The sequence below is a fragment of the Phacochoerus africanus genome, chromosome 14 (genome assembly GCF_016906955.1).
Source record: "Phacochoerus africanus isolate WHEZ1 chromosome 14, ROS_Pafr_v1, whole genome shotgun sequence".
Classification (NCBI taxonomy): domain Eukaryota; kingdom Metazoa; phylum Chordata; class Mammalia; order Artiodactyla; family Suidae; genus Phacochoerus; species Phacochoerus africanus.
Window position 1 is genome coordinate 59,735,192 of NC_062557.1, and position 26,333 is coordinate 59,761,524.

Here is a 26,333-nt window from a genome sequence, read left to right on the forward strand (position 1 = left end):
AGACGTGGGGGAAGTGAGGCTTGAAGAGACACTTCCTTAAGGCCACATGCCTTGAAGCAGCAGACACCAGCTCAGCTTCAGCCACACTCTCAACACCCGGGAGGAGCGGCTTGACACCCCACTGAGCGCCACATCCCACGCGGGAGAACCCGATAAACACCCCGATTTTGATAAACGTCTGTAGCAAACACGCCTTGTTTGAAAAAAAAAATTGTATCATGTGCCAAAGAAGGAACCCACGACTCTGATTCACTATTTCCCCTTTGGAGGACTTCGCTGTCGGAGAGAAAGAAAAAGCTCAAGGACCCGCACTGCTTCTAAGAGGAGGAACGCCGAACAAATGGAAAAGTTACAAAATGGCGTAATTAAGTAACACTTTGAATATACATTCCGCGCAACAAAGACGGAGCTACCGCAAAGTGCTTCTGGTAAGCGACCTGCCCCGCCTCCGACCCAAACTGGGTAATAAAGGCACAGACCCGGTCGGGACCCGAATCGCGGGCGAGGCGGGTAGGACTCCGCGGGGTCCAGGAACGCGGGAGAACGCCTTCGATCTGTGCATCTAACATGCTTCCACATTCGAGATCACCTTCCTCACGCCCCAGCCCCTCCGTCCGAATTTCCTACCCAAACTGCTCCAGCGTTAACAAAAAGGGAAAAAATCCCTATCGTCCGTGTGCAACACCGGGGGACACCGTCGCAAAGTAGAACAACGTCCCCGAGTCGCATCCAGGTCCTCTGGCCACCTCTGCCGGGCGGGCTGAGCGGACGAAAGCACGGCCGGGCGGCAGAGAGGCCGCGCCCGGGGCCGCCAGCCCAGCGGCGCGAGGCCGTCAGGAGGGGCGTGCGGCTGGACTCCCGCCCGGGCCGCGGGTCCCGCACCGGCCGCACCGGCCGCGCGCCAGGCCCGCGGACCCCGACGGCCCGGACCGCCTCAGGGCGGCGCGCGGCCCGGGCCCGCCGAACCCCCGCCCCCTGCACCTGCGCCCCGCAGGGCCGGCTCCCGCCCGCCTACCTGGCCCCGACCCCAGCCCCGGGCCCCGCCGCAGCCTCAGCTGCCGGAGGAAGCAAGCGCCGGTCCCCAAGCGGCGTCTCCAGGAGCAAAATGGCGACTCCCGGCCGGAGAGCAGCGTCGGCGGCGACTGCGAGGCCCGGGGGCGGGGCCGCGGGCGGGGCGGGGCCACGGGGAGGGGCGGGCCTTCGCCTCCAGCTGGGAGAGGCCGGGCAGGGCGAGGGGCGGGGCCGAGGGCGGGGCCGTGGGCGGGAGGGGCGGGGTGGGGTGGGGCTGAGCCTCGCGCCCCCGGGGAACGTGGTCAGCACAGAGCACGTGAAAGCTAGTTTGCACTCCCAGGATTGGGATGACGTGCGTCTGAGTCCAGGTCTTTATTGGCCTGTGATCTTGAGCAAAGTCCCTTCACCTGAGCCTCAATTTTCTCATCTGAAAAATGGAGATAATAGCAGCACCCATCTCAAAGGCTATTGTGAGGACTGCGATAACAGCTGAGGAGCTTCTAGCACGGTTCCTGGCGTGCAGCAAACACTCAGTATTACTATTTGCTTTGTTCCCCTTCCTTCTTTTATTATAAAGAAAGGAATTGCTGCTTTGGATGTCCATTGTCCCCATTCCTTTTAATTTCAGTATGTTTAACATTTATGTGTGTGTGTGGCACAATAATAGCAAACACGTACGGAGCCCTTACCAGGTGTCAGGCCAAGTCCTCTTAAGTGCTTACCATATATTAACCGAAACTTAGTCCTCATGTAAGTATGAGGTATGTGCTATTATTGTCTCCGTTTTAATAGTTGTAGGAACTGAGAGACCGATGGTAAATTACGTGCCCAGTAAACAAACACTCAACATGGATAAGAACTTCAGTCCTGGCGGCCTGGCACCAGGGTCTGCACTAAGCTAGCCTCTATCCACACTGCAGCTCCAGTTCTGCTTTGGATTTTTTCACTAGAGTGAGGCTTGGAATTGTTCATCCGAGGGGGTTCCGCCAGCTAGAACAGCTGGTCCTCACAATCTAACCTCTTAATTTACAGCATGGACTCCCAGCATCTCAATTTATGAACTAAAAATTAATTGTAAAATACTTTCCGAAATGCAGTCATTTGAGACGTTTCCTTGCCCTGAAAGCTGTACAGGATCCTACCTCTGCAAAGAATAAGGCCGGTGAGCACACAAGTAGATTCTCATGCAACACTGAATCCTCTCCAAGCGACTTCGGGTTCACTGACCGCTTCTGCACCAGCACAGCCTCAACCCGGCCCACCTCACGGCTTCTGGCAGCACTCGCTCCACCCAGGGTTCCAAGCTGATGTGTGACTGGATCTGACCAATCAGGACCACCCATCCCTCTCGGCTCGCTGATTGGCTCCAAGGACTGGCCTCTGAGCCAACCGGAGCCCACAGTCTCAGGCAGTAATGGGCTACTTCTCTGCCTGCAGCTGTCAGGAGTTTCCTACTTATGGGGCCGCTGAATTCCTTCACTCGCCCCTCTGAAGCCAATGTGGGCTGGGGTTCCATCATCGCAGGGGCTTGCGTGTTCTCCTGCTTGCTTCATGTTGTTCTTGCCCATCCGCCTCTTCCTCTAGCCCTGACCTATAGGGTCTTTGCACATGCTGTTCCTGCCTCCAGAAACGCACTTCCTCCTGTTGCCCTATTCCCCCATTAACTCCTACTTAAACTACATCTCGGCACAAATGTCATTTTCAAGCCGCCCCTAAACCACTCCCTTCTTCAAAAATTTTGTCCATGTATATTTTTCCTTCATTGAGCTCGTCATGATTGCTAATATTACTAATTATGTGTTTGGGGTTTTCGTTTGTTTGTTGCTTGTGACTGCAGCATGTGGAGGCTTCTGGGCCAGGGACTGAATCTGCGTCAGAGCAGCGACCAGGGGCGCTGCAGTGACAAGCCAGCATCTTTAACCCACTGTGCCCCAGGGGGACTCTGTAATTGTGTATTTATGTGGATGATCATTTTATAAATACCCCCAGCCCAGCCCCTGTAGACTATAAGTCCCTGTGGGCAGGTCTTTTGTCTCTTTTGTGGATCGCTGTTTGCCAATACCCAGCACAGTCCCTGGCACAAGGGTGGTAGTCAAGAAATGTCCGTACCAGGGGTGTTCTCCCAATTACCTGCCTTGGTGGAAAGGAGGTAGGCAGTAGCACAAAATTATATACTATTTGGGCCACACAGGGACTGAATTCCTCAAAAATTTTAAATCAGCTCTGCTGAGTCAGCACAAAATTGCTAGTTTCTCATCACTTTCTCCTTAGCTTACAGTCTCCTCTGCTTTATTTTATCAGATACCAATTCTCCATCCACCTTCCATTCTCCCAAGACTCTTTTGAAATCTTTCATAGGCTGATGTCTCTCTCTCTTTTTTTTTTGCTTTTTAGGGCCACACCCAAGGCATATGGAGGTTCCCAGGCTAGGGGTCCAATCGGAGCTACAGCTGCCAGCCTGCACCACAACCACAGCAATTCATGATCCTTAACCCACTGAGCAAGGCCAGGAATCGAACCTGCAACCTCATGACTCCTAGTTAGATTCGTTTCGACTGCACCACAATGGGAACTCCTCATCTCCCTTTCGCTTTGTCCTTGGGGTTTAGGCCGTGGGGCAAGAGAGTCACGGTGGACGTCCAGCCCAGATGACTCTCCGGTGACTGTAGGTTCAGTCCCGACCTGATGTCACCTGCACGAGAGACTGCCAAGTGAGAACCACCCAGCTGAGCCCAATCAAACCACGGAAAATTGAGAGAGAATATATTTTTGTATTAAGGTGCTGAGTTTGGATCTGTCTTGATATACCTCTTTGGGTAATGAGCAAGGAAGGAGCAGAACCAGAATTTAAAAGGCTCAGGTCATTTCCACGGTAATGAAGCTGTGGCTAGTCTATTACTAAGCTTGAGAAGGCCCTGCCCACTTGGAGGTTTGCAGAGTCTGCATACTGTGGAAATATTCGGTTTGCCTGCACCACATCAAGGGCCAAACTGCTGCACATAGCATGTGAATCAAGACATATCAAGACATGAATCCCTTCAAAAATTCTTTTTTTGTCTTTTTGTCTTTTGAGGGCTGTGCCCATGGCATATGGAGGTTCCCAGGCTAGGGGTCTAATTGGAGCTGTTGCCGCCAGCCTACGCCAGAGCCATAGCAACACCAGATCCAAGCTGTGTCTGCGACCCACACCGCAGCTCACGGAAATGCCAGATCCCTAACCCACTGAGCGAGGCCAGGAATCAAATCCACAACCTCATGGTTCCTGGTCGGATTTGTTTCCACTGAGCCACGATGGAAACGCCATTTTTTTTTTCTTTTTACGTCCGCATCTGCAGCATATGGAAGTTCCCAGGCTAGAGGTCAAATCGGAGCTGCGGCTGCTGGCCTATACCACAGCTTATGGCAACCGCGACCCTTAATCAGCTGAGTGAAGCCAGGGATCGAACCCTCATCCTCATGGATACTAGTCAGAGTCTTAACCCACTGAGCTAAAACAGGAACGTCTCCCTTCAACTTTTTTTTAAAGGAAGGAAAAGCATCTTTGCCACAGTTTTCCAACAGGATGATAAACCAGAAAATGCAGACTTCAAATGACTGTTGAAATGGGAACCCAGGGATTTGACTGTCAGTCCCTAGACAAGGGTCTGCCTCTGCCTCCTCTTTGCAGAAATGACCTCAGCCATGGGTGAAGGAACCTGTCTGAGCTTCAGTTTCCTCACCTGAAAAATGGGCGCTAAGATTAGCAGCTGCCTGAGGGTTCCGGGTGGGGAATGACTTCTCCTTGCAGCCAATGAGTAAGAGGCCATCAGAGGAAACGGTTCGGCTGCTGTCTCTCCGCCCTCGCATCTCTGGCCATTGGGAATGAATTAACAAGGCTTTGGCCTCTTCCACCCGTGGAGGAGGACGGCAGCTTGTCTGGCCAGGGAGGCTGCAGAGGCCGGAGTCTGGGCACCAGACAAGGGACCTTGGAAGTTTCCATCGTTGGGTCTGTTCCCTCAACCTCTGAATTTTCGCTTTTTTAATTTCTCCCCTAAAATGAAGAAAAAAAAAAGGCTTCATTGTCTTTTACATATTATAAAAATTCAGACAAACAAGGGAAAATTTTAAAGATATTTGCCATTATCTAACCATGGAGAAATAACCACTCAACATCTCTCTTTTAAAAAAATTTAAGTATAGTTGATTTACAATATTGCGTGAAGTTCTGCTATACAGCAGGGACTCAGTTATACACACGCATTCATTTTCATATTCTTTCCATTAGAGTTTGTCATAGGATATTGGGTAAAGCTCCCTGTGCTATACAGGAAGACCTTGTTTGTTCATCCTGGAGATACTAGTTTGCATCTGCTGGTCCCAAATTCCCAATCCTTCCCTACCTTGGAGTCCACAGAGCACCCGCCTAGGAGGTGAGCACTGCCTGGTTATAGCAAAGTGCCCGCTTCAGTGCCCGAGACTTGGTGTGTAAGCGAGATCTTCAGGCATAAATATAGAATGGGCCTTTTGTTAACATGTAAATGATATTATTATCATCACTATATATGACTTACTCTCATTATACGGCTGGATAACATTGTATAGACATTGTATAGTCTCACGATCATTTTTAGCGTAGGACCTGAGCAGTCACTTCTCTTCTCCGACTTTCAGTTCTCTCCTCTGTAAACCAGCGAATGCCACCTACCTCCTGGCACTGTCAGAGGAAGGGGCCAAACAGTGCTGACGGTGCGGGCCAGCCTGCCTGCTGGCAGTGCCCGCCGCGCTCTGGGACCTCTGCCCCGGCTGACATCCGGCTCTTCCACAGCTCCTCCTCTCAGCATGCGCCCCGACCGGCCCTGGGCTGAGCCACAGCAGCACCCCACCTACAGGACCATTTTATTTTATTTTTTTCTCTTTTTTGCCTTTTCTAGGGCTGCTCCTGCGGCATATGGAGATTCCCAGGCGAGGGGTCCAATGGGAGCTGGAGCCGCCGGCCTACACCACAGCCACAGCAACTCGGGATCCGAGCCGCTTCTGTGACCTACCCTGCAGCTCTCGGCAACGCTGGATCCTTAACCCACTGAGCAAGGCCAGGGATCGAACCCGCAACCTCATGGTTCTTCGTCGGATTCGTTAACCACTGCGCCACGACAGGAACTCCCTACAGGACCTTTTTAAAAATTACCTCCATGATTGGGAAGTGCAGAGCTGAAGGCTGGTGGACCCCAGAAGCCACCTCCCAACTCGAATCTGCATCCCTCCCCCCCAGCCTGGAGTCCCGCTCAGCCCTCTAAGCCCCTCCCTCCAGCTCCGAGAGGAGCGTCCTGAGCCGGGCGTCTTGTGGTCCCCACCCCCTCCACCTGCACTGCCAGCTGGAGACTCCCTTTGCCACCATCCTGCCCCAGTAACTCCGCCTCCGCCTCTGCCCTCCCCCCACTTCCTCCTGGTCGTTCCCTCCCAGGAGCATGGCCTGCCCCCTCCTCCACTTCCTTCTGGGGCTTTTGCTACTCATTCATATTCTGTCCTTGGTTGAGGTGTAACAAGCAGAAAGTTTTTCCCCACTCATAACTGTTTATCTTGGGACTCTGGCGGTGAGACCCAGTTGGCACCAGCTAAAGATAAATGAGCAGCGACTGATGGGCTGCATAACTCAAAAGCCCCAAGTGAAGCTTCAGGTGTGACTGGATCCTGGGCTCCAGGACCCCAAGATTTTGTCTTTCTCCATCTTGAAACCCTCTCTGCTCACTTCACTTCTGTGGTTTTGTTGTCAAGCAAGCTCTGCCTGTGTGATGGCAACAGGGCTGCCCACACTTGCGGGCTCGCCTAGAACGGTATGCCTGTGGCCTCAGCAAGCGAGACATCTGGGCTGGTGCAGGGTCCTTTGCGATCTCTGACAAGGCACTCGGATGTCACACAGGTACGTGGAGATGTCACACACACTTAAAGTGCCCCCCGCGTGGGTGGCACACACAGTCGCGCGTTGCATGCTCACCTTACGCAGACATGACAATGTGCATATGGAAAAATCACACACCCTGGGACCCTCCCCACTTCGATATTATACTACGCTCATGTAAATGCCACCACAGAGGGCTAGTTCAGATTCCATGTATGCGCCACTGTTTCACACACCTCTTACGTAAAGCTGGGCTCTGAGTCTGATGTGCATCAGAATGAAATGAAATAGTACAGACTTTGTAAGGATTACATACATTAAATTAAAAAACAAGCAAAACTCGGAGTTCCCGTTGTGGCGCAGTGGTTAACGAATCCGACTAGGAACCATGACGTTGCGGGTTCGGTCCCTGCCCTTGCTCAGTAGGTTAACGATCCGGCGTTGCCGTGAGCTGTGGTGTAGGTTGCAGACGCGACTCGGATCCCGCGTTGCTGTGGCTCTGGCGTAGGCCGGTGGCTACAGCTCTGATTTGACCCCTAGCCTGGGAACCTCCATGTGCCGCGGGAGCGGCCCAAGAAATAGCAACAACAACAACAACAAAGACAAAAGACAAAACAAAACAAAACAAAACAAAAAACAAGCAAAACTCTGCCTATGATCCAAAGGCACAGACTGAGAGCAAATGTCCATAATACGTCCACCTGACAGAAAGGACTGAATGTCTGGAATGTATAAGCACCCTTAAAAATCAATACTGGAGTTCCCATCATAGCTCAGCAGTTAATGAACCTGACTAGCATCCATGAGGACATGGGTTGGATCCCTGGCCTCACTCAGTGGCCTCGCTCGTTGCTGTGAGCTGTGGTGTAGGTGGCAGATGCAGCTCAGATCCCTTGTGGCTGTGGCTGTGGTGGAGGCTGGCAGCTACAGCTGCGATTCAACCCCTAGCCTGGGAACTGCCATATGCCATGGGTGCGGCCCTTAAAAAAAAAAAAAAAATCAATTCTAAGTTTCCCTTAACACCTACTAGGATGCCCTTCATGAAAGTTGAGCCCAAGAGTCCAACGTAGCGCGACTGTGTGACTCCCCAGCACGTCTCCTCGGCGCCCCCCAAAGGGACCGAAAACGGATGCTCCAGTGCGTGTGTACCAGTGTGAACAGCAGCACTAATCACGCAGCCAAAGTGGGAAAAGCACAAAGGCCCATCAGCAGGTGAAAGGACAAGCAGAGCACGGTGCTTCCTCGCAGCGGAGTGCTACTCACCCACAAAGAGGAGGGACCGTGGCAGAACGCAGGTGAGCCTCAGACACGAGATACTCAGTGGGAGAAGCCAGACCCAAAAGGCCACAGGGGGTATGGTTCTGTTTATGGGAAATATCCAGGACGGGTAAATCCATAGAGGTGGAAAGCAGATTAGTGGTTGCCGGGGGCTGAGGAGTGACGGCTTAATGGCGGTGGCGTTTCATTTTGGGGCAATGGACACATTTTGAAACTAGACAGAGGAGCTGGTTATACAGTCTTGTGAAAGTACCAAGTGCCACTGAATCATACACTTTAAAATGGTCATGGAGTTCCCGTCATGGCACAGCGGGAATGAGTCTCACTAGGAACCATGAGGTTACAAGTTCGATCCCTGGCCTCGCTCAGTGGGTTAAGGATCCGGCATCACCGTGAGCTGTGGTATAGGTCGCAGATGCGGCTCAGATTTGGCATCACTGTGCCTGTGGCGTAGACTGGCAGCTGTAGCTCCAATTGGACCCCTAGCCTGGGAACCTCCACAGGTTCGGCCCTAAAAAAATAAAAAATAAAAATAAAATGCATCGTGATTGAATACACATTATTCACATTTTGCCTCAAGGAAGTCAACAGTAAGAAAGCAAATAATCCAAGTTTCAGAACAGGCAATGATTTAGACAGATGCTTAAATAAAGTTGATACACAGGGAATTTTCTGATGGCCCTGTGGGTTAAGGATTCAGTGCTGTCGCTGCTGTGGTGCAGGTCTGGTCCCTGGCCCAGGAATTTCTGCATGCCACTAGCATGGAAAGAAAAAAAAAGACCTTCAAGTTGGGGGGAGGGGGATACATGAAAAGATGGCCTAGATCATTAGTCTTCAGAGGAACATGAATGAAAGCAACCCTGCTGTATCACTAAATACGCATGAAGATGGCTGAAACTGACAGTGACGAGAGCAAATGCTTACAGGGTTGTGGAGAACCCTGGACCAGCACGCTTTGCTGGTGGAGATCTGAGATGCCACAGCTGCTCTGGAAAACAGCTTGGCAGTTTCTTATAAAGTTAAACATATACCCCCCATAAGACCCTGCCACCCCACTCCTAGCCCTGGGCTGGGAAGAGAGTGAGGGAACAAGTATGGACCCAGGAGGAGGGTGAGGAGGCAGGCACAGGCCAGACTTCAGATCACAGAAAAGCCAGAACAGGGGTTCCTGTTTTGTTTGGTTTTGGTTTTGGTTTGGTTTTGGCCACAGCCTTGCCTGCACCATTTGGAAGTTCCCCGGCCACGGATAAAACTTAGGCCACAGCAGTGACACCAGATCCTTAACCTGCGGAGCCTTGGGGGAACTTCAGGAGCACCTGTTGATTCAGCCTTTGAACCTAAGAAGGCAATCAGCATGGTGCATCAGTTAGAACACATCTGCATACAATGGAAAGCTAAATAACAGTGGTTTATGTAAAAGAGAAGTTTATTTCTCTTATATGGCAACTTCACAGGGTCCCAGGGACTCAGGGACTGTTATTAGCTTACCACTCCACCATTCCTAAGCCTCAGTCTTCACCCTCATGGTCCAAAATGACTGCTGGAGCTCCAGCCATTACAACTGCATTCCAGACATGTGGCTGGAGGACAAGTCCAAGGAACGACCTCTTTCTTTTAAGGAGACTTCCTGGAAGTCTCAACACTTACATCTTGTCCATGTTTAGCCCCATGGCCACACCAAACAGCACAGGAAATGCTGGGAAATGAAATGCCTTGCTGAATTCATTGCTGCCCCCAGAGAGTATTGGCAGTGGTTCTTAAACTTGAGCAGCTGTCCTAATCAACTGGAGGGATTGTAAAAACACAAAGTGCTGGGCCCAAGCGCAGAGTTTCTGACTCAGTAAGGCTGTGGTAGAACCTGAGAATCTGTATTATTATTATTTTTTTTTCCTAGGGCTGCACTTGCAGCATACAGAGGTTCCCAGGCTAGGGATCGAATTGGAGCTGCAGCTGCCAGCCTACACCACAGCCACAGCCACACAGGATTCAAGCCATGTCTGCGAGCTACACCACAGCTCACGGCAACACCGGATCCTTAACCCAATGAGCAAGGCCAGGGATCGAACCCGCAAGCTCATGGTTCCTAGTCAGATTCATTTCCACTGCACCACAATGGGAACTCCTAGGAATCTGTATTTCTAACAGGTAGCACAGGTACTGATGCTGCTGTGCCATCCCCATCACAGGGGGGCAGTGACCGGAAACACATCCCTTGAAGGACCTCCCCAACTGTTCCCCCAACACCGCCCACCTCACAGAGGAAGAAGAGCTGCCATACTGCTCAGCAACACTGACTCCAGCAGGCGCAGGGCTGGCTTTGCTGTGGATGATTCCCGCCTGCTGTTCCATGGTTGGGGGACCCTGACCCCGGGGCGTCAGGTGGGCGTGGGGCAGAAGGAAAGTACACAGGTGAGAAGGAGACCCTCAGATACCCCCTGGAGCACAGCATGCCCCACAACTGGGACCACGCGGGCAAGGCCTGGTACCACACCTACCAGGAGCAGCGTGTGGCCGGAGGACCCGCAGGGAATAGCACGTGGGTGGAGGACCACCGGGTGATGCTGGCTGCGTCTCCAGCCCAACCCCAAGGCAGCCGTAAGAGGATGACCCAGATCCTCTTCCAGACCTTCAACCCTCTGGCCATACAAGTGGCCACCCAGGCCTCGCTGTCCCTGTGTGATGCCCCTGGCCACACCTCTGGTGTTGACATGGTCTCTGGGGGTAGGTCACCCACCTGCTGCCCAGCTATGCGGGTCACGCCCTGCCCACCCCTCCTGCATCAGGACCTGGCTATTGGGGACCTCACCCAGCATGGCAGCAGCTTCACCACCGCGGCCGAGCAGGATTCATGCCTGACACCAAGGAGCAGTGCTGCTCTGTGGCCCTGGCCTTGGAGTAGGAGACGGCCACCGCCGTGTCCTCCCGCTCCCTGTGCAGAGCTACGAGCTGCCGGACAGTCAGGCGCTCACTATCCACCGGGAGCGGGTCCCTGTGGCATCCACCAGGCCGTCTGCTGCTCGGTAGTGTCCACCTCTGGAGGGACCTGTCCACCTGCACGGGGCTGTCTGGTGGGACCACCACGTACCCGCGCGCCAGGAACAGGATGCAGGGGAGCGAGGGCCGAGGCCCCCAGGAAGGCCATCAAGATCCTCCCAGTTCGAACTCGGTTCCCGCTGGGTCAGGCTGCATCCCGGCTCTGCTGTCCACCCTCTGCGGATGTGGATTGGCAGGCGGGAGTCTGACCCGTCGCGCCACGCACCAGCCCCCGCAAATGCTTCTAAACGGACGGAGCCAGGATGGGCCGCATTTGCTGCACCAGCTAGTCCAGAATATGAACTCGTCCTTGCAGACTGCACACCTCATGCCAGCCTCCTGAGGCTGGGTAAGCCTTTGAAAGGAAATTTGTCCTCGAAGCCTGTGTCGGGGGTTGAAGAACTTGTCGCTGATCTTGACCTTGTGTTCAAGTTAGCTCTTCCCTTGGTGCGTGTTTAACGCCCCGTGCACATCTTTGATCTACTCACATGTGGCTCCGTCACCTTGTGGCTGAGGTGAGAACATGCTTAGGGACGAGAATCCTTTTGGCGGCATGAGAATCTGGATCTCTCGATCTGTGCAAGTTCCTATTCTAGGATTTCTCTCGAGGCCAGGAAGAATCCTGAATCAGTTGTCACTCCCGTCTTGTCCGCCTGGTGGGGTTGAGGAGGCGGCAGCCCTGCAACCCAACTTCCTTTCTTTCCTGGAGGTTTCCTGCCGCATCGTCATGGGTTGCGACTTGCCTTGAGCTGGAAATCGGTTTGCATTTACGCCTGTCAGTGGATTCATCCTTTTACTTTATGGAATGGTGCTGTGTGCAATTCTCGATTCTTTGCGAGACGACAAGAAATACTGGTGGGAGAACATTAGGACCCAGCCTTGCAGGAGGAAATTGTCTGCAGAACTGAGAGAACCAAAACGAGGAAAACCAAGCAAACATACAAAACACCATCTTTCAAGTCTTTCCCCCTCGGACGGTCCCTCCATGTCCCCTGTTGAATATATGAAAAGGCACCCACATGTCTCAGAACATATAACTGTTTGCTGTAAAATAAAATTAGAAAAGATGTTTATGGTTTTGCTTCTGAAGTCATTTGGCGCAGGTGGTTCACTCAGTTCTGACGGGCGGTGGTTTCGAAGCAACCATTGTTCATTCTCCGGGGGGATTTCTTGCAAAGTGAGAAAATCTAAGCCCCATGTTTTCCGCTGTCCTGAAAGTGTTGTCCACATGAGAGTTAAAAAAATGAAGAAATTGACTAAAATGTTACATTTTGTAGGCATTTAATTAAGCAGCTATTAATATGAGATTTGCATGTTAAAAAAAAATTGGGGGTTGTCATAGAACTTTTTTCGATCTCAAATATAAATGAAGACCCTTGCAACAGTCATAAGCCCTGGACGTGGTGCCAAAAGCACTTGCCAGACAAAGTGGGAGCGCTTCCTGGAAGAAGAGGGCGTGGACTCCGCAGAGGCTAGTTCACCCATAAATCACTGCAGGGCTGTCCCGTGCCAGGGGGCAGCTGGCCCCGCTCACGGCTGAGGCTGGAGCTGGGGCCAAGGCAGAGGCTAAAGGGAAACAGGTTTTCTCTCAGCCTCAGGAAGCTTGTCAGAGCTGCCGACAGAAGGCCTGCCTGTCTGAGGCACCACCAGGTCAGGAGCGCCTGGGTTCTGCTGCAGTAACAAAAGAGCCCGGCTTCTCCCAACAAAGTCCTTTCACACACTCTGTCCAACATTGGACAACTGGGAGCACAAAGCCTCATCACCCACATCACCTACCCTCGATGCCCCAGCCCCGGGGCAGCCCCTGCGTGGGACACCGGCCCTGACACAGCAGAGGGAAGAGAGAGAGCGCTTGCTAGTTATGTTTCAAGCGGTAAAGCTTTGGAGGTCCCCTTATGGCTCAGTGGGTTAAGAACCTAACTAGTATCCATGAGGATGTGGGTTCCATCCCTGGCCTCGCTCAGTGCGTTAAGGATTCAGCATTGCCTTGAGTTGCAGTGTAGGTCCCAGATGCGGCTTGGATCCAGCGTTGCTGTGGCTCTGAAGTAGACTGGCAGCTGCAGCTCTGATGCAGCCCCTAGCCTGGGAACTTCCATATGCCAAGGGTGTGAGCCAAAAAAAACAAAAAAAAACAAAAAAAACAGTAAAACTTCTGCTGAGAAAAGATGTGTCAGTTTCGTTGTTCCGTTCACATCTGACAAAGATTCTCTCTTGGACCAAACTCTGCTCAAGTTCCTCCGAGCTCTTTTCCTTTTTTTTTTTTTTTTTTGGAGGGGTGGGGCGTGCCCCAGGCAGGCTCAGGTTCCTGGGGCACGGATCGAACCTGTGACACAGCAGTGACCCGAGCTGCTGGAGTGATAACACTGGATGGTTAACCCACTAGGCCACCAAGGAACTCCTCCTCCCAGTGCTCTTTCAACACGCCTTTGACTCTTGGACTTCGTGTTCAACTCTGCATCGACGATTTTAGCAAGAAAGCTGCTGAGGCAGTTTATCCAGAATCCCCCTTTCTCCGTATCTGATCACCCTCCAGCCCAATGAAATCGCTCGGCCTCCGCCATCCCCCAGGTACCCTTCAATCGCCCTGGCCTGCCTCCAGCACAAATCGTTGGCCGGAATCCTCCCTTACGCCTAATGTTTCCCTTTATTATTTATTTATGTATGTATTGACCTATTCCTCTTTTTAGGGCCACCCCCGCAGCCTGTGGAGGTTCCCAGGCTACCAGTCCAATCAGAGCCGTAGCCATCCACCAACACCAGAGCCACAGCAAGACGGGATCCCAGCCACCTCTGCGACCTACACCATGGCTCACAGCATCGGCGGAGCCCTAACCCAGTGAGAGAAGCCAGGGATCGAACCTGCGTCCTTGTGGATACTAGTCAGATTCGGTTCCGCTGAGCCACAGTTGGAATTCTGATGTTTCCCTCTAATTTACCCTCCACGGACCCCGCCCTGCTCCTAGGGTGGAAACGCCCTGGCTTCTCCATGCTGTGTTCAGGGTTGAGCCCGATCCCTCTCCCCACTGCAGACCCCAGCCTGTCCTGAAGATGCCTCTTGAATAAAGCCCACCTTACCTCTAACAAGGGTCAGATGAAGAGCCGTTTCTTCAACACCTCCATGGGCCGGAGGAAGCCACATGACCAAGACTGCTGTTGGGGAGCAGCGGGGAGGGTTCCCCAGAAACCCTTGTGAATACTAATGAAATCCCCGCTGCTTCCTCTGAGAGAGCAACTGGGAGGCAGACCCCACCCCAGCGGCTGTCTGGTCTGCTAGGTCTCACGCCACCCAGCTTGGAGATGTGCCGGGAGGTCGCAGAGCCTGGACGTGGCGGAGCGTCCCGGGTCCCTTCTCCTGCACCCACTTTTAACCTCTTCAGCCTCTAGGTCATTGCTGATTCACATGCCTGCCCCTCCAGCCAGTGGGGATGGTGGGTGACTCGGCTGGGGTGGGGGTGGGGCGGGGTCACCAAACTCTCCACTGGGGGAGCCTGTTTGTATGAGATGCACATACCCTGCTCTAGACTGAACAGATATTTTACGCATGAATCTTTATGAGTTCTTTTTAAAAATCATTTTCGGTTTTACACCCGAGCCATACCTGCAATTGAGGTTTCCTCCCGGGCGGCAGCCGCCTGTCGGCACGGCTCAAGCATTTGTAAGCAGCAAAGTACAGCCTGCAAAGGTTGTAGTTTTTATCAAGCCCACCTGCCCCTACTGCGGAAGGACCCAGAAGCTCTGCAGCCAGCTGCCCTTCCAAGAAGGGCTTCTGGAATTTGTCGATATCAGAGCCACCAGCGATACCAAGGAGATTCAAAATTATCCACAACAGCTCACGGGAGCCAGAACGGTACCTCTGTTCTTTATTGGTCGAGTGCATAGGTGGATGGACAGATCTAGGAAGCATGCACGAGGCAGGGGAGCTGCTGACTCACGTGAAGCAAATGGGAGCTCTGAAATAATTACAGAACAGACCCCAAGCTAAGAGCCCCCTCGAGAGCCGGCCGGCACTGCAGATAATGACAGCGCTTCCTGGTGGATAGACCCCGGGCTGCCTTCACCCAGCTGCAGCACCTGGAATTACCTCAAATTCTGAAACATGCTAACCCAAACGATTGGGGGGGGGGGGGGGACGACGACCAGATTTTTCTTCTGACTCGTGTTAAAAGTGGATCAACGTGCCCCCTCCCAAAATAAAATAAAAACCATTTTCACCGTGTCATTCATCTGCATCGGGACCTGTGCTGGCGTCCCACTGTCAGCCTGGGCGATCTCGGCTGACTTTGCTGTCCCCTCTCCCAGCTGTGCTGAGAGAAGTGCCAACTTCCCTCAGGATTCAGAAATGGGGGTACTATTAGGAGGGTGACAATGGGCCCCAGGGAAGTGACCCCCCCAAAGCCGGTGACAGTTATTACCGTGATGAGTGCTTCCTATCGTAAGAACGATGCTTCATGTGTCCTCGCAGGCATGCAGAGAAATTACATTCCCCAGTGTCCTCGCCCTGTGACCAAGGGACAGTGTTCTGGACAGTGGAATGTGAGCGGAGGTACCTTACACCGCGTTAGGGTTTGATCTGTAAAAATCTCTAATCTCACAACGTCACAGAAAACCAGAGCCTGCCAGTAGTTAAAGTGGTAAAAATAGGTTTTACGCAGGAACTACTGCAATAGGGGAAAAGGGGCCTCGTCGTAAGACCGGGCTCAACTCTGAGGAGGAGGAAGCTAAACATGGGAACACAACAAGGGTGGGGCTCGATGCGTGGAAAATTATTAAGAGGAAACATGAGGGTCAGGGGGAATTCTGGCTAAACAAGGTTTGGCCGAAGGCAGGCCGGAGCGGTCGGGCGTCTCTTAGAGGCAGTGGAGGAGGAGGAATTTGGGCGGATACACAGGGTGATCAGATAGCAAGGGTGGGAAATTCTGGCCAAACTGACTTAGCAGGATTCTTGCTGAAACTGGGCTCTTGGAGGACAAGCTAAAGCACGGAGCCAGCCAGGCTCGGGGGAGTCTGAGTAAAGTTTGGTTAAGGAGCGAATCTTGGCCAACAATCTTCCACTGGCTCTTTTAAACACCAGCGAAAAAGAGTATTTTGGGGAAAGTTGAGGGAACTTGCAAACAGACTGGATGTGAGAAGCTCTTGCAGAATTTAAAGTTTTCTGGCATGCGATAATGCCTTTTCAGTTGGGTGGGATAGCCGTGTTTTTCAGAGGTGCATGCCTAAGTGTTTAAAGGTGAGAAGTCACGAGAGACCACAGCGGTGGGTTTTGGGTAAGACTGAGAGTGAAACTCTCAATACACAACGCTCAGCCAGCGCCTCGCTGACCTAGAGGCTGTGCAACAGGAAGCCACAGCAGCGCCGCAGAGGACACAGAGTACCCCACACAGCTCTCCACGGCTCTGATGACTGTGCGCAGGGCACGTTCTGGTCGTTGCAACTTCAGCAAAGAGGAGCCACTGGCTCCAGGGTTCCCTGCCAGCTTCGTGAGGTTAGGAGCCACTTGCATGCTTCAGCGAAGCTACAGCCCAGGAGTTCCCATTGTGGCTCAGAGGAAAGAATCCATGAGGATGCGGTTTGATCCCTGGCCTCGCTCAGTGGGTAGGGGGTCCGGTGTTGCCGTGAGCTGTGGTGTAGGCCGAAGACGTGGCTTGGATCCCACGTTGTTGTGGCTGTGGTGTAGGCTGGAGGCCACAGCTCCTATTTGACCCTTAGCCTGGGAACTTCCATATGCCCTGGGTCCGGCCCTAAAAAGCCAAAAAAAAAAAAAAAAAGCCACAGTCCACACATTTTAGGTCATGTCAAAATAACTCCAGCAGCCAAGGACACTGAGCCGAGGGGCGGCTGTGGGTCAGTTTAACAGCACATACAGATCCTGCAGGAGCCATCTCAATGCGGACACACAAAACAAAGTCAGTTCTTGAGGCTGGAGGGGGGATTCACAGTTCTGCTGCGGAACCTCTCCCTCTAGTCATGATGTCTGCAAATGAGTAGCTTAACAAACCGTTAATGTAAATAAGACAAAAGGCTAACACTTGTTGAACCTAGGTAATGCGTTGATCAAACCATGGGGTTGGAAACTTTTATGACAGGAATCAAAAGACATAAAAGCTAAAGTGGAGATGTTCACCTCTCGCTTTCATTTCCTGCGTGGTTTACTGGTGACTTACTTTTGCCCGTTTAAAGCTCCCTGATCTCAAGTCACAGCAAAAATCTCTCCTCTTTCCTGCAGCACTACCCCCACCCCTGAGATCGCCATCACTCCCTCCAATCCAGGGCTCATCGTTCTGGAATCACGGGGCATCACACTCCTTCTGTTTCCTTCTTTCAGTGGCAGAGCACTGGGGTCGGGTGGGGTGGGGGGAAATTGCCTTACCGCCAGAAAAGGAAACTTTCCCACGCAACCGAGTAGTCCTAGATTCCACGTCAGGCAGGCGTGGACCCAGAGACCCAAGCATGTGGCCAGGCACTGCTCCGGCTCCGTCACGTGGCTGTTGCTCCCCTTTGCAGACAGTTACCACGTGGCGGCTTCCACCTCCAGGGGCTGCCTCCTTAAGGAGGGAGGTTGCTGCCTTGGCGCCCCGCCCCACCCCGCATGCCCCGCCAAAGTCCCAAGTCTCGCTCCGATTGGCCAGGCTTAGTCACATGCTCGCTTTTGAGCCAATCAAGGACAGTCAGCCCTGATTGGCCCGCCTCCGTCACGCGCTCCACACCTGACCTGAGTCAGCCACGCAGAGACCCGCGAAGGAGCCCAGGCCGGTGACGGTGGGGCTGGGGTTTGGGGGAGCCGTGAGGGGTGAGACGGGAGTGCAGGGGCGGGGGACCTGGGCCCAACCCACTTCAGAGGCCGGTAGGGCCCCGGCCGGTTCTGCTTTTTCAACCCGTGAGTCCCCGGAGTGAGTTCTGCACGCGGCCCGGACTTGGCCGATGGGCGGAGCTTTCCTTCTGCTCCGGGTGCTACTGAACCCGCCTCCCGGGCGCGCCTGCCCTCCAGCGCTGCAGTTCGCAGAGCAGCCGCCGGGGGGAGGCGGCGAGGCGGGAAACCAGGCTGCCGCCGGCTCTGCGGCTTTTGCTTTTTCCCTCCAGGGTGAAGGGTCATCTGGAAAAGCGCGTGCGCCGTCGCTTCCTCCGGAACCGAACGAGCCGGCGAGGCCGCGTCCAGCCCGCCGCGCGCCGTCCCGGCCCCTCCTCCCGCCCCTGTCGTGATTCAGCTTGTCATTGACCTTGGCACCCCCGCAGGGCTCCGGCCGCCCTGGGAGCGTCCTCCGCGCCCTCGTGGGTGTGTTTGGCGCGAACACAGCCGTTCTCAGGGCTCCAGCGCGTTCGTCCAGCTCTTCTGCTGCTGGCGGCGGGCTGGTTTCGGGCTTGGGCCATCGTGCATAAGTAGTGTCCCGGGAGCCTTTCGCAGGTGTGGGCACGCGTATTCGCACTTGCGTTGGGTGTATACCTGTGAATGGGATCGTTGGGCCTCGGGTACTACTAATTTTTCAGCGTCAGCAGGTATGGTCAGGCGCACCCTTTAAACATCAGCCCCTTTATGCTCCCAACGCAGCCCCGGTTGCCTTGCGTACTTCCTGCCTTTTCCGCGGTAGCTACTCAAGTACTTTAGACTTTTAAAAAAACAACAGAGGAGTTCCCGCGTGGCTCAGTGGTTAACGAATCCAACTAGGAACCATGAGGTTGCGGGTTCGATCCCTGGCCTCGCTCAGTGGGTTGAGGATCCAGCGTTGCTGCGAGCTGTGGTGTAGGTCGCAGACGGCTCGGATCTGGCTTTGCTGGGACCTGTGGTGTAGGCTGGCTGGCGACTACAGCTCTGATTCGACCCCTAGCCTGGGAACCTCCATGTGCCGCGAGCGCAGCCCTAGAAAAATACAAAAAGACCAAAGAACAACAACCCAAAAACAGCTTTATTGGGGTATAATTTACATACTGTTAAAAGTCATGTTTTTATGTGCATGATCCAAGGATTTTTAGTAAATCGATGGAGTTGTGCGACCACCACCAGGAACCATCTCCATCACGCCTAGCTCTCTCATGCCCGTTTTATTCTGTTTTTTAATCTCATTCCCCCCACCCCCAAAGCAGTCTTTGGGCACTTGTTTTGTGGCCAGGCACTTTGCTAAGCAATATGAGTGATTTAAAAAAATCAGAAGACCTGGTCCATGCAGCTTAGAGAGAGACAGATGTGCAACCCAATTGGAGTGACGGGGCCGGGGGGGCGGGGGGGGGGGGACACAGAGCAGCCGGGCATGTGTGCCAAGCCAGAGGTGAGGATTTCTGAAGCTTGAACCGCAAACATGGGGGGGGGGCGGGCATAATGGATCAAAAGGGAGGAGCCTCCACTTGGCCATGACCCTCCAACGAAGAGCTCAGCTTTCCAGGCCTTGCCTGAGCAACTCCTGCTCTAGAACTTTCCAGACCACAGCCCTGGTGGAGCCTCTGCCCTTTAGCCCCACAATCGCCTGGGCTTTGTACAGGTCTGCCAGCCCCCAGGACGGAGCACTCTGCGAGAGCAGAAAGCTACGTCAGCCTGAGTCATGGCTGTCTGTGGAGCCCCCGTAGCAGCCCTGGGCGGTCTGTTCTTGGCCTGTGATGTGTAAGAAACAGCAGCTTCTATCTTGTTCAAGCCATTTCTGTGTGTTTCCTGCGGTTGCTGTGACAAATCACTGCACACGGAGTGGCCTAAGAGCGGCATGCACTTCTTATCTCACAGTTCTGGAGGCCAGATGCTTGAAATCTGGTCAAGGAGCCAACGAGGGCTCCCTCCCTCCAGAGGCTTTCAGGAAGAACTTGTCCCTGGCCTCTGCCAGCCTCTGGTGGCTGCCAGCCTGTCTTGGTCTGTGGCATTATCACTCCAACCTTTGCCTCCATCTTCACGGAGCCTTGTGTGCGCGTGCACGTGTGAGAGTGTGTGTGTGCACATGTGAGTGTGTGCGCGTGCACGCACGCATTGCCTCCCCCGCCTCCCGCTTCGAAAGACACACGTGACTGCACCAAGGCCCAGCCACGTAATCCAGGAGAATTGCCTCAAGGTCCTTTATGTGATCAGACCTGCCAAGACCCTTTTCCCAAGTAAAGGAATATTGGTTCCAGGGATGAAAGCCTGATGTCTTCGGGGGCGCTGTCCAGCCTGTGACACCCCTGCTATTCATGTCCCTGTTACTGAGCGCTGAAACAACACCCCAGAGGATAGAAGAAATGCATGTAGGAGTTCCCTTGTGGCTCAGTGGGTTAAGGATCTGGCATTGTCACTGCTGTGGCTTGGGTCGCTGCTGTGGCACAGGTTTGATTCCTGGCCCAGCAACTTCCTCATGCCACTGGTATGGCAAGAAAGAAACAGAAAGATAGGTGAGTTCCTGTTGTGGCTCAGTGGGTTAAGAACCAGACCTGTGTTCATGAGGATGTGGGTTCCATCCCTGGTCTTGCTCAGTGGGTTAAGGATCTGGTGTCGCCATGGCTGTGGTGTAGGCCTGCAGCTATAGCTCCGATTTGACCCCAGACTGGGAACTTCCATATGCTGCAGATACGGCCATTAAAAAAAGAATCTTGCTGCATAGCACAGGGAACTACATCTAGTCTCTTGTGATGGAACGTGATGGAGGGTAATGTGAGAAAAAAATATACATATACATGACTGGGTCACTTTGCTGTATAGCAGAAATTGACAGAACGTTGTAAATCAACTATAACAGAAAAAATAAAAATCTTTAAAAAAAAAAAAAAGGAATGGAGTTCCCGTCGTGGCGCAGTGGTTAATGAATCCGACTAGGAACCATGAGGTTTCAGGTTCGATCCCTGGCCTTGCTCAGTGGATTAACGATCCGGCGTTGCCGGGATCTGTGGTGTAGGTTGCAGACGCGGCTGGGATCCCGCGTTGCTGTGGCTCTGGCGGAGGCCGGCGGCTACAGCTCCGATTCGACCCCTAGCCTGCGAACCTCCATATGCTGCAGAAGCGGCCCTAGAAAAGGCAAAAAAGACAAAATAATAATAATAATAATAAAGAAAGAAAGAAAGGAAAGGAAAGAACGCCTGTAAAGGGATGTTCTGCAGATTACGTGTTACAGCAAGGAGGATGGACGTGGCCTCACTGGTGAGCTGACTTGGGGAATGTGCATAGGGATTATGGCATTTCTGGGACCTTGTGCAGTAAGGGAAGGGAATGAGCTGAGTTTACCCACGTGATGAGCCCACTGCAGGAGGATACACTGAGCCCCCTACTATGGGCGGAAGGCCAAGAGCTGAACGGGACCCAGCCCTTCCTATAGGAGCCCCCAGTCTGGGGTTGGACCCAGACCCAGAGCCAGGCATAACAAGGCTGTGTGTGCACAGCAGCAGTGTGTCCTGGGACTGCTGGTTGTCCTGGGAGGTCAGGAAAGGCTTCACTGAGGTGGATATTGGAGGATAACTCGGTTGCACCAGATGCGCTTGTGGGAAGGGCACTCCGGGTGCAGAGGCATGGGCGTGAGAAGAGCAGAGGGAGGCGGAGTTCCCGTTGTGGCTCGTCGGAAATGAATCTGACTAGTATCTATAAGGACACAGGTTTGATCCCTGGCCTCGCTCTGTGGGTTAAGGATCCAGCGTTGCCGTGAGCTGTGGTGTAGGTTGCTGGCCCAGCTTGGATCTGGTGGCTGCGGCTTTGGTCAGCAGCTGCAGCTGCGATGCTACCCCTAGCCTGGGAACCTCCATGTGCCACGAGTGTGGCCCTGGAAAAAAAAAAAAAGTAGGGGAGAAGCTTCAGTTGGGGTGCTGACTGGCTCAGGTGACAGAGGTCCTAACACAGGATGGGACTCCCTGGCTGAGTGACTCACACCGCCTCCACGGGTCCCTTCCTCCCTGACGATCTGCCGTAAGCTTCCTCCTTCAGCGCAGGCAGGAAAGACATTTCCACCGCTGGGGGCGACAGTCCCGAATCAGCCCCGTGCAACTGGTCTCCATTTGCCAGGCACGTCCCTCCCTGGGACCCAGTCCTTGCCCACTCCTCAGCTTGGCTCTGCATCCTGTATCCACGTAGGTAACACAGAAGCCAGGATGGTTGCATTTTTGGTTTGTAACTCCTTTCTCTTATCTGAAGACAACGCCATAAAGCAATAGTTTGAAATCTAGGAGGGTGGCACATAGTGTATAAAGACGCACTTTGTGACAATAACTGAGTGAAAGAGGGGAGAACGGAGCTACTTAGGAGCAAAGTCTTAGTAAACCATTGAAATGAACATTAGTCTTGAAAACACTCCTTTAACTGAAAGAAGACAGACGCAAAAAGCAACACGTTTTATGATTCTATCAATGTGAAATGCCCAGAATAGGCGAATGCTATAGATACAGAATGTAGACCAGTGGTTGACAGAGGTTGGGTTTGCAGGGGGCGGGAGTGGGGAGAGGAATGGGGGTGACTGCTGACTCCTTTGGGGAGTGATGAAAAATTCTGAAATTGGTAGTGGTGAGGATTGCACAACCTTATAAATATAGTAAACTCCACTGCATTTTATACTTTCAAACGGTGAGTCCGAGGAGTCCCCTTGCGGTGCAGTGGGTTAAAGCTCCAGTGCTGTCACTGCCGTGGCTCCGGGCGACGCAGTGGCATGGGTTCAGTGCCTGGTCTGGGAACTTGCGCACGCTGGGCATGCAGCCAAAAAAAGTGAGTTTTACGGTATGCAGATGGTTTCTCGGTTTTTCAAAGAAGAAAATAACTGCCCAATCCTACCACCTTGTGTGTAGCAACCGGAATGTATTCGGGTGCAAGTAGCATGAAAACAGACACATAGAGCGGCTGCAGGAGGCTGCTGGCAGTGACGCGCAAACGCCGCCAGAGGTCAGGCTGCAGCACGGATGCTGACTCTGAGGCTGTCGCCAAGAAAATTTGAATTTCCTTTTTTTGTTTGATTTTTCTATTTTTTCCTTTTTTAAAAATATTTCTTTATTTTTAAGTGTTTTTGTTTATTTTTTCTTTACTTTTTCATTTGGTGGGCTTTTTCCTTTTTTTTTTTGTCTTTTTGCCTTTTCTAGGGCTGCTCCCGCAGCATATGGAGGTTCTCAGGCTAGGGGTCCAATCGGAGCTGTAACCACCGGCCTACGCCAGAGCCACAGCAACGCAGGATCCGAGCCGCGTCTGCAACCTACACCACAGCTCACAGCAACGCCAGACCGTTAACCCACTGAGCGAGGCCAGGGATCGAACCCGCAACCTCATGGTTCCTCGTCGGGTTCGTTCACCACTGCGCCACGACGGGACCCCCTCTTTTTCTTTATTTTTTGTTTTCTTTTTAAAAGTAATTAAATTTAACATTTTCTGGAGAATCTGAATTCCTAATGCTCCCAGGTGAAGCTGACACCTGCCGGTCTTGGGCCCACGCTTCCCGTCGTAAAGCAGTTCAGGTTATCTATTGCTACGTTCCAATCCTTCACAAAACACAGCAGCATAAAACACATTTCGACGCCTCATCGGTCTCTGGCTTGACTGGGCTCAGCTCGGTGGCTCTCCTATAGGCTCTCCCACGCAGTTACAGTCAGGTGGTGGCTGAGGCTGGAATGTCCCAGAGGCTGCTCCCCTTGGCTCGCCTGTCTGGTACCTGGGCTAAGAGGCGGTTACCTCTGGTCGGGCCTCGGCCTCTCTCCAGGCAGCCGTTCCACGTGGCTACCTTCCCACGTTCCTTAGTCTGACGTGTGATATCGGCAATCGGCCTCCCTGACCCAGGAGTGGAGGCTCCGAGGTTCTTTTGGCCTGAGCCTGGAAACTGGCACATTATCATCAATCTTTGCTGTTCTAATGGTCAAAGCGGATCAGTCACAGGGCCACTCGCATTCAAGGAAAGATCACACAAGCCTTAGTGGGAGGGATCTGAAAAAGATTCGGGGCCATTTTTAATCCTCTGAAAAGGTTCCTGTGGATTCCTCGGGAAGGGCTCCTAGGTGCACTGCTCGCTCCTGACTTCTTGTACCTTCCAGAGTTTCCTTGCCCCTGGTTTTGGGGTAGATGCAGCCTGTGAGATTTCGGTGTGTGAGCCTGATGGAACTGTTCCTGTGCAGGCACGTGGGGCCGTGGAAAAACCACACCATCGCCGCCGCCGCATCATCCAAGAGTCCTCCCTCTGGGTTTTAATTTGGATCCGAAGAGGTTTCTTCATGCCTGATACAGGTCATCGCCCAGTGTGGGCGCCACGGGGCTCGCGGGGATGGCAGGGATGTCCCGGCCGGGGACCCTGCGTCCGACGTTTGGCCTCGACCTCGCGCAGCGGGGCCTTGCTGGTTCCTTCCTTAGAAAATGAAAACACTCTCTTTGAGGAGATGCGTAACGAAACAGCGTATAGAGGCCTTTGGCCCCTATCAGGCAGTTCATAACAGATAGGTATGAGAAACATTAAAAAATAAGACGGTTGCCCCGACAGACTGAAGAGAAAAACAAGGAAAAAGATTGTAGGTGTGGGGGGATGATGCTGTCAGGCCAATCCTTCTAGAGCCATCGGGAACTCTTAGCAGCCGCTGGGCAGCTGTGCTTTCCTTCGGCCTGGAATTCCCCCATCTGGGAATACATTCCAGGGAAATCGCCCCCAAGGGGAAAATAGGCAGGGTCTTGGCAGATGTTTTTAACAGCACTGTTCATGATAGGAAGTAACTGGAAACAAAACAACTCATTAAAAAAAAAAAAAGTCTGGAAAAAGCAGAGGAAGAGAGCAAGACAGCAAGGAAAATGGAAGTGTAGCGAGTTCAAGAGGTCGGACCCTCCCCCGAGGCCACCATGGAGCAAAACTGGGGGACGCTGGACTCGGGGGAGGGAGCGCTTAGGGGAGGGTGAAGAGTGTGAGGTTTCAGTAAGACACGATTGCGGGGCTCCCTTCCCACCTGCCAACCCCCACTGCCCTGTGCACAGGACCAGGCATCGGTATGGACTTGGTCCTCAAACCCTGTGCTGGACTGTTTTACCAATCTGGCGCTTCCCCGAGGTACGGGTGCAGAGGTTTGTGCCAGCCTTCTCCCCCCTCCCGCCCGCCCCCAGGCTGACTCAGCTTTCCAGGAAGTGACCGGCAAAGAAGAATCCCCCAGACCTCAGGGGCAAGGGACAGTGGGCGAGGCCCACAGAGACAGACTTACAGGGCTGGGAAGGAGGACGATGCCGGGTGGACTAAGGGCTCTGAAGGACTATAGCTTATTCCAGCCTATTCGGACTGCGAAGAACATGCCCAGCGCCAGAGGCATACACGCGAGAAAGACCTCCCAGGACCCTGGCTCGCAAGTCTAGCTGACCATTGGGCCCTGCACACACAGGAGACGAAGCAGAGCTCTAGGCGGCCTGGCCAAACGTCACGGGAGCACCCGAGGTCAGATCCCATCTGCAAAGACGGAGAGAAGGCTTATGTTGTTTTCTTCTTTTTGGCTCCGGGCATCATGCAAGTCTCTGTCCACTGAGATAATGGAATAGAGTTCAGTCACGACATGTGGCAAGGAGGAGTTCTTACAAAAGAGTTTGGAAAAAGTCACCGAAAAGCAAACAAAACAGAAAATGTTCAGTTCTCAGCAATCAATAACAACAAACTCTGGGAAAAGGGAAGAATCTGATTTTCACAGTTACCACATTATAACAGAACATCCAGCGTTCAAACAGCAAAAAATGACAAGGAAAGCAAAGGGCTGGGGAGAGTATGTCTCATTCCCACACACACACAAAGCAATGGAGAGAAATTGCCCCTGACAAAGCCCAGAGAGTCAACTTACTAGACAAATACTTGAAAGCAGTTGTTTTCAATATGCTTAAAAAGCTAAAGAAATCTACAAGACTGATGTAGGAACAAATGGAGAATATTACTAAAAAGGACATAAGTGATGAAAAGGAAATACTGGATCCGAAGAGTACCACGTTTGCTGGGGGATCAGAGCCAGATCTGAAAATGCAGAGGAAAGAATCGGCAAGTGTAACCATCCCATCTGAGGAGCAGAAAGAAAACGTCGGAGGGACAAATAAACAGAGCCTAAAGGATGGGGGGACACCACCAAACACATGCATATATGCATTAGGAGAACCCAGAAGAGGCAGAGAGGGGTGGGACAGAGAAGGAGGGGAAAATATTTAAAAAAATCAAAAACAGGAGTTCCTGTTGTGGCATAGCAGAAACGAATCCGACTGGGAACCATGAGGTTGTGGGTTTGATCCCCA

At 52.9% G+C, this 26,333-nt stretch overlaps 2 protein-coding genes and 1 pseudogene across 7 annotated transcripts in view; 2 read left to right on the top strand and 1 right to left on the bottom strand.

Moving 5' to 3' along the window:
* Positions 1-1,155, bottom strand: part of PRPSAP2 (phosphoribosyl pyrophosphate synthetase associated protein 2) — a 38,531-nt gene extending 37,376 nt beyond the window's left edge. For 3 of the 6 annotated variants that reach the window (XR_007131930.1, XM_047758479.1, XM_047758478.1), the window contains exon 1: positions 1,016-1,154. The gene's annotated coding sequence lies outside the window, so the exon portion shown is untranslated. Of the gene's footprint in view, positions 1-1,015 lie in introns of all 6 variants that reach the window. The other 3 variants (XM_047758480.1, XM_047758483.1, XM_047758482.1) reach the window with 3 other exon arrangements.
* A 9,370-nt stretch (positions 1,156-10,525) lies between these two features.
* LOC125113912 (actin-85C-like) lies at positions 10,526-11,540 on the top strand. The gene is made up of 2 exons (XM_047756834.1): positions 10,526-11,032; positions 11,395-11,540. The coding sequence occupies exons 1-2, from the start codon at positions 10,612-10,614 to the stop codon at positions 11,538-11,540; spliced, it is 567 nt and encodes a 188-aa protein (XP_047612790.1). The 5' UTR covers positions 10,526-10,611.
* Positions 11,541-14,738: 3,198 nt separating this feature from the next.
* LOC125113913 (glutaredoxin-1-like) lies at positions 14,739-15,156 on the top strand (annotated as a pseudogene).
* The last annotated feature ends 11,177 nt before the right edge of the window (positions 15,157-26,333 follow it).

Bases quoted from the DNA above. Each gene is read 5' to 3' on its own strand.
- LOC125113912 (XM_047756834.1), top strand. From the start codon at position 10,612: ATGCCCCACAACTGGGACCACGCGGGCAAGGCCTGGTACCACACCTAC. The intron at 11,033-11,394 runs GTGCTGCTCTGT...GTGGATTGGCAG, and splicing joins ATGCCTGACACCAAGGAGCA to GCGGGAGTCTGACCCGTCGC.